Source organism: Microtus ochrogaster, assembly GCF_000317375.1.
Source record: "Microtus ochrogaster isolate Prairie Vole_2 chromosome 14 unlocalized genomic scaffold, MicOch1.0 chr14_random_3, whole genome shotgun sequence".
NCBI classification, from domain to species: Eukaryota; Metazoa; Chordata; class Mammalia; order Rodentia; family Cricetidae; genus Microtus; species Microtus ochrogaster.
Window position 1 is genome coordinate 13,968,629 of NW_004949098.1, and position 7,973 is coordinate 13,976,601.

Genomic DNA, 7,973 nt, shown 5'->3' on the forward strand with positions numbered 1-7,973 from the left:
GAATATCTTGCATATCATCATAAAACCTTCATCTGGTGATGGATGGAGATAGAGACAGAGACCCACACTGGAGCACTGGACTGAGCTCCCAAGTTCCCAATGAGGAGCAGAAGGAGGGAGAACATCAACACACATCTTATCTCTCTGTTATGATGGGGATGAGCAGTTTACAAAAGATACCTAAACATGCTTAGCAGAAATAATTAAAAATCTTGCACATAAAATGTAGATGTATAAAATTATATAATAAATACAAAATAAATGTGAAATTCATTTACTTAAATGTGTATTTAATTTTCAATAATACTGTTGTCTTAATGCTAAAATCTCAATGTCAGTTAACTACTTTTCCTTGGATATCAAGCACTTGAGTTGTTTTATAATTTCTTGATAAATGGAGCATGTTTTTGACAGATTATCTCCATGCATGCATAGAATGACCTAGAATTTATACCCTAGGCTGTCCTTAGATTTGTTCTTTTGATCTTTATGTCTCGCTAGTTCTGGAATTAAAGACATGAATCTCCACTAATTGCCATGATAGTTTACTTATTCATTTTTCTGTTTCTTACACTTTACACAACATATCGGGTTTAAAATTTATTTCTTATATGCACTTTCAGAGTTCACATGTCTAAATCCAGTCATGGTATTGATTTCTGCTATTGCTATAGATTTTCTTTCATATTCAAACATTATTTTCTTAGGATGGCAACCATCTCTAATGTTGTGGTCTATTGATTTCTGTAAAATTAATACTTGATTTAGAATGGTTTTACCTCTGGCTGGAGAGCTTTTTTAATTCTTTACTATGTCAATGGGACCATTTTACCCAGTTTCAGTACTGCTAATTTAAAGATTACTCTGGAATGTGGGTTTCTGGAGTGAACTTTCTTGGCAGTGTTGATCTACAGCCATGGCTACTTGAAGAAATCTAGTTTGTTTTGTTCCACTCCCTCTTTCCCAAATTCAGTGTCCTCTTTCAGTTCCCTGAAATTGTGTGAAGGATACTTATTAGTTCATGCTGGGTTTGCCTTTGCTTTGAGATTAAAGCTCTCATCTCAATTTTAAAGTAATATTCCCCAGAATTTCGATAGAGTGAATTCTGGGCTGCTTTTTGAATTTCTGTTCCTTGTGTAGCCAAGAAACAGGAGCTCTTTGTTCATTGTCTTCAATATAAGAGTAAATTTTCAGATTGGAGATAATATACAAATTTAACCTCAATACAAACTTTTTCTACCTTTTTAATTTCCTCTCTCCACTCTTCCTTTTTCCTACTTTATATTTTCTTACTCTAGCTTTCTTTTGCTATGGTGAATTTTTTAATATATTTTATTTTATACTTAATACGGTTGATATGAGATAGATTTCCAACAATTGCTTCAAAAGCAAACTGACTTAAATATGTAAGATGTTTTAAGATATGTAAGACATTGACATTAGAACACCTCATTGATTTCTGTCTGTGAGAGCAGTACATTGATATCTTTCAGGGATTGCTCACACTACACATGACTGTATTTTTGCCTGATGATTGACACCAGTAACTCACAGACACACTGTCCAGACTTTTCTTTATATATTCGTTTACTGCTTTGCATGGGAAACTCCAGCCCAGAGCAGCTGCTCAGAATGTATAAAGCATGCCTTTTTGGTGAGAACTGAGATACATCAGACAGGCACGTGGAACAATATGGAGTCACAGACCCAAATCCTAATTTCATTGCTGCTCTGGGTGTCTGGTAAGAAATTTAAATGTATTATAATCGTTTGGGAGTCACATCTTTGCATAAAAGAAATTTACAATATGTGCTAGGACACTATTTCTTACACTGCTTTAAAAGATATACCCTCTTGCAATATGATATTATGAGGATATAAAATGACAAATTTCATCTGTATTAAATTCTGTGTGTTTTTTTATTACTTATGACCATTTGTTTTCCTGATAGCAGGTGTCTGTGCAGATATCACAATGACCCAGTCTCCATCTTCCTTGGCTGTGTCAGTAGGAGAGAAGATCACTATCAGCTGCAGGGCCAGTCAGAGTCTTTACAACAGTAATACCAATAAGAACTACTTGAACTGGTACCAGCAGAAACCAGGGCAGTCTCCTAAACTACTAATCTACTATGCATCCACTCGGCACACTGGGGTCCCTGATCGCTTCATAGGCAGTGGGTCTGAGACAGATTTTGCTCTCACCATCAGCAGTGTCCAGGCTGAAGACCTGGCAGATTATTACTGCCAGCAGTCGTACAGCTATCCTCCCACAGTGCTTCAGCCTCCAACAAAAACCTCTTCTGAGAGTCTCACCATCTGCCTTCATCATGCACAGCCCTGGTCCTTTACACTTCCCCCTTCTGCCTTAGAGTCAGTGTTTCTGAAACTCTGATAAAAAAAGTTTGCAGACTCCAGCAAGCTGTAATGGGTTGAATGTCTCTTTTGATTTTTGGTATCAAAGTTTTATACAAAACTGCAAAGGAAAATGAAATTACCACAAACTCTTTCTTGAACATATAAGGTGTTTAGCTTTTTATACTTCTGGAGTTCTGGTGTCAATCAGAAGACTCTATGGGTTGGAAGCTTTAATAGAATCTAGAGAGCTTCTTACTTCCTTACCGGCGTCCATTTCTTCTGTTTTTTTTTTCTTTAACTTTTTATTGTATGACCATAAGAGTGTACATTTGCGTGTCTGTATGTGTGTGTGTGCATCTTTCTAGGTGTACAGATGACATGGTGTAGATATGGAGGTTAGAGGACAGCCTGGACTTGATCTTATCTTTGTCATTTGGGTTCTGGGACTCAAATTGAGGCTTAATATCAGGCTTGCTGTCAAGTGTCTTTGACATGTGAGTCACCTTGCTCACCCTTAAAATCTTTTATTGATTTAAATTCACTGTACATAATTTTCTTAAAGGCAAGATTTTTCCAGTATATCATATATTTTGACCATATGTACTTAACCGTCCTCATTTCTCCTTCCCTTTCCTGCAATCTTTTCTTCCAGAGTATCTTCTAATTTTATCTCTTTCTCTCCTATTGTATGTACTCCCATACCCACACACCCGTGCTCACACACTCATGCCCACACACCCACACCCACATTCACATGTATGTACACTTATACACATAGATACACATACATATGCACATACATTCACACACAGGAACACACTCAAACTCATACAGGAGTACACACACATACACACACACACGGCCTTTGCAGATTTTAAATATGTGGATTAGGAGTATGTAAATAAAGGAAATTATGGAATTTGTTGCCTTTGTTTTTGGGATCACATCTTCTTCTCAAGACTCTGTATCTGACTCCCAATTGTGGAGACAAAGACACCTTCCTGCACTCTAATGTTGATATAATATTGTATCAGTAAATGCTCCCTTCAAGTCTTTATATTTTATATTAATTAATAAGGCTTAATTTTAAGGGGTATATATTGTTATCCCATGTATAAAATATTCTAACTATGACCACATCCTGATTAAGAAACTTATCCTATTTTGAAGATATGGCATGGGACAAGTTTGTTACAGACTGCATAAAATTAATGGAGATTTCCAAATACCTTAAAGCAGACTGATTCTGGTCAGTGAGACCTTGAATATGGATTAGCCTCAAATAAATGAAAATGGGTAATTAAACCTAAAGATATTAATTATAATACACAAATATAAGATCATGAAAAGTCAAACCAAATTATACCTCAAAGGATGTTAATTCACTCAAGAATTCAACTCAAAGATCTGAAATGGGTAAAATATTGGATGATAATTTTAAAAACATGTTCATAAAGTAGTGAATTACTACAATAGATACAAACAAAAAAAATTCAGCCAAGGATGTACTGAGAAAGGCTAGTAAAATATAGGAAAACATAAACAAGATGGATAAAATAATAAGCAACATGGCAGAATAAATGAACAAGGGAAAATCACAATTGAACTGTTAGTAAAATTTCAGTGTATCAAATATAGCACACAGTGAAGGGACACTTAAAAGCTCAGGCATGTGGCTCTGGTAGGCCTTGCCCTTTCTCCCCATTTGCCTCTACCTCTGCTAAAACTATTAGATTACATTCCTGAAGCAAGACACAAGGTCTATTTGCTTATATGGCCAATCCCTCATTCAGAGGCTATCAAGGTACAACTCTTAAAATACCAAAATCCAGCAAAGGCCTCATTGGCTCACCTTATTAATATACCCACTAAAATTAAGCATCTCATCATAACATCAAATTTCTGCCTTCATAAACTACCATTTACCTATGCGCTACATTTGTCTCTTTATTTAGAGACAGTCATTTTTAATCCAGGAAAAATACTTCTACCCCCTTTCCAGGGTTACAATCCCATTCTCACTCTTCCTCTACATTCACCTTATCTCTTATTCCTTGTGTCCTGCTCACCTTGGGAAAAAGAAACATATATGCTTTGTGCTGAGAACTTATTTTTTGGGTCCTGAGCCTATACTTTTCCTTTCACACAGAACAAAGAAATCACCCTAAGACTCAATAAAATGGAGGAAAGTATATCCTGTATGAAGAGTGAAATTGAAAAAAACATAGCTGTAGTAATAGGAGCTGCGGGCTGTGTTCCTGCCTCCCCAGCTCCTGCTTGCCTGGCTAGCTTACTCCCCAAAATAACAACACACAAAGTATATTCTTTTAAACACTGCTTGGCCCATTAACTCTAGCCCTTACTGGCTAATTCTGATATCCCAATCAACCCATCTCTAATAAACTGTGTAGCACCAGTCTTAGTGGGAAACATTCAGCATGTCTGACCTGGTGGCTTGCTTTATCTCGTGTGTCTGCCCTGGAGAGGGGAGCATGGCCTCTCTGAGCTCACTTCTTCTTCCTCCCAGCATTCTGTTCTCTTTACTCCACTCACCTATGTTCTATCCAATAAAATGGGCCAAGGCAGTTTTTTTTTAATTTTTAACCAATGACCTTCCTCCATCACATAGCTTTGAAACATCATTGGTTAAAAAATATATAATGATTATAATGTCAAAGAATTCTAGCATATGATGAAGAGACCAATACTAAGAAGCATAAGATATAGAAAAGCTGAAAAAAACTAAAGACACAGAGATTATATTGAATAAAACAAGAATAGAAAAAAATCACATTTAGAAAAAAATGGAAAATGAAAAAAAGCATTTAGCTAAGAGATAAAGATCACTAGAGAGTTATCTTTCCATGTCATAGATTGTGATTATTCTGTACAAAGAAAAAATACAAAATAAAGAACAAACATCAAAACATCTAATGGAAAGGTGCTAAGTCAACTTCAAAGACAAACACATGAGAATGACACCTGAACTCTCATTCAAAACCTTAAAGACCGGAAAAGCATGGAACAATCTATTTCAGAAAACTACAGGAATAATTGAGCTAAGTTCATCCAAATTATATTTTAAATTGAGGAAGAAATAAAGACATTACAAGAAAATCACAAGGTACGGCAGTTCATGACCATGAAATTAGAACTTTAGTGAATTCAGCAGGAATATTATGTACATAGAAAAATAAAGATCAACTCAATCAGGAGAGCATGGAAAATCATACTTTCAAGAGAGAACTAGATTAATAATTATCAGGAAGGAGATATTCGTATGTACAATACTATAAGCCAGGAACTCCAATGTAGTTGAGCATTAGGGCAGAGGAAGATAAATCAACAATCTATTACATTAACAATACTCAAAAAATTATAGAAATTAATAAACATTTAGTAATAACCTTATGTGCTCCCATTTCTCTAGGATGACATACATATTTTTAGACTAGACTGAAAATATATCCAATTGTTTCTTTGTTTTTTTTTATTTTTCCATTTAATTATTTACACTTTCTTCCCGCCTCCCAAACCCCTCAAGCTCCCCCACACTCCCTCTTCCCTCTGCTACCCTGCTTGAGAGAGGGCAGGGAACCCTGCCCTGTGTAAAGTTCAAAGCCCTCCCTCCTACATCCAGGCCTAGGGACCTGTGCATCCACATAGACTAGGGTCCCAAAAAAGCCAGAACATGCCAAAAAAAAAAAACAAGTAAAAGTGCCTTTATCAATGGCTTCTCAGTCAGCTCCCATTGTCAGCCATAATCAGAGTTTGGATTGATCACATGCTCATTCAGACCCGGTACAGCTGGATTTGGTGAGCTCCCATTAGAACAGGCACACTGACTCAGCTGGTGGACCAACTGCATGTGGTCCTGACTTCTTTGCTCCTCTTCTCCCTCCTGTTTTTCAACTAGACCCTGGGAGATCAGTCCGTTCCTCTGATGAGGGTCTCTGCTTCTATCTCCATCTGTTGCCAGACAAAGATTCTATGGTGATATTCGAGATAATCATTAGCGTGATAGTGGGGCAAGGACCGTATAGGTATCCTCTCCTCTGTTGTCCAAGGACCTAGATGTGGACATCCCAGTGGATACATGGGATCCCCTCCAGAGCCAAGTCTCTTGCCAACACTAAAATGGATACCTTAATGTAGGTATCTTCTTCCTTGCTGCTATATCCACCCTTCCTCCATCTCCACCCTCCCACTCTCCAAAGCGGTGGCCACTCCTTCCCTTCTCCCTTCTCTCTCCCCCTCTCCCCTTTCCCCCAACCTACCTCCACCTCTAACCCCCCATGTTCACAACTTTTGCCCTGCAAACTTGTTTGCTTCCAATTTCCAGGAGGATCTATAAATGTTTTACTTTGGATTCATCTTCTTATTTGGCTTCTCTGGGCTTGTGAACTATAGCCTTAATGACCTTGGTTTATGGCTAGAGTCCACAAATGAGTGAGTACATATCATATTCATCTTTTTGGGTCTCAGTTATCCCACTCAAGATAGTATTTTCTATTTCCATCCATATGCATGCAAAATTCAAGAGGTCATTGTTTTTTTTACCACTGAGTAGTACTCTAATATGTATATATTCCATACTTTCTTTATCCATTCTTCCATTGAGGGGCATCTAGGTTGTTTCCAGGTTCCGGCTATTACAGATAATGTTGCTATGAACATAGTTGAAGAAATGCTTTTGTAGTATGATTGGACATCTCCTGGGTATATTCCCAAGAGTGGTATTGCTGGATCCTGAGGTAGGTTAATCCTGAATTTCCTGCAAAACCACCACACTGATTTCCAAAGTGGTTGCACAAGTTTGCATTCCCACCAGCAATGGATGAGTATTCCCCTTATTCCACATCCTCTCCAGCAAAGACTATCATTGGTGTTTTCGATTTTAGCCATTCTGACAGATGTAAGATGATATCTCAAAGTTGTTTTGATTTGCATTTCCCTGGTTACTAAAGAAGTTGAACATGACTTTAAGTGTCTCTTCGACATTTGCACTTCTTTTGAAAATTCTCTGTTCACTTCAGTAGCCCATTTTTTAAACTGGGTTAATTAGAGTTTTAATGTTTAGATTTTTGAATTCTTTATATATTTTGAAGATAAGACCTTTGTCTGTTGTGGGGATGGTGAAGATCTTCTCCCATTCAGTAGGATGCCTTTTTGTTTTAATAACAGTGTCCTTTGCTTTACAGAAGCTTTTCAGTTTCAGGAGATCCCATTTATTTATTTTTGCTCTTAATTTCTGTGCTACTGGGGTTATATGTAGGAAGTGGTCTCCTGTGCCCATGTGTTGCAGTCTACTTCCCACTTTCTCTTATATCAGGTTCAATGTGGTCAGATTTATATTGAGGACTTTAATCCATTTGGACTTGAGTTTTGTGCATGGTGATAGATATGGATCTATTTTCATTCTTCTACAGGTAGACATCCAGTTATGGAAGCACCATTTGATGAAGATTCTTTCTTTCTTCATTGTATACTTCTAGCTCCTTTGTTGAAAATCAGTTATTCCTGAGAAACCGAAACACTGCTTTCCAAAGTGGTTGCACAAGTTTGCATTCCCACCAGCAATGGATGAGGGAACCCCTTCCTCCACAACCTCTCCA

General features: G+C 37.3%; 1 gene segment (V, D, J or C); it reads left to right on the forward strand.

Moving 5' to 3' along the window:
• The first annotated feature begins 1,690 nt into the window (after positions 1-1,690).
• On the forward strand, positions 1,691-2,395 carry LOC101992528. The segment is given in 2 exon segments: positions 1,691-1,742; positions 1,953-2,395. Coding segments are annotated over 2 exon segments (492 nt in total).
• The last annotated feature ends 5,578 nt before the right edge of the window (positions 2,396-7,973 follow it).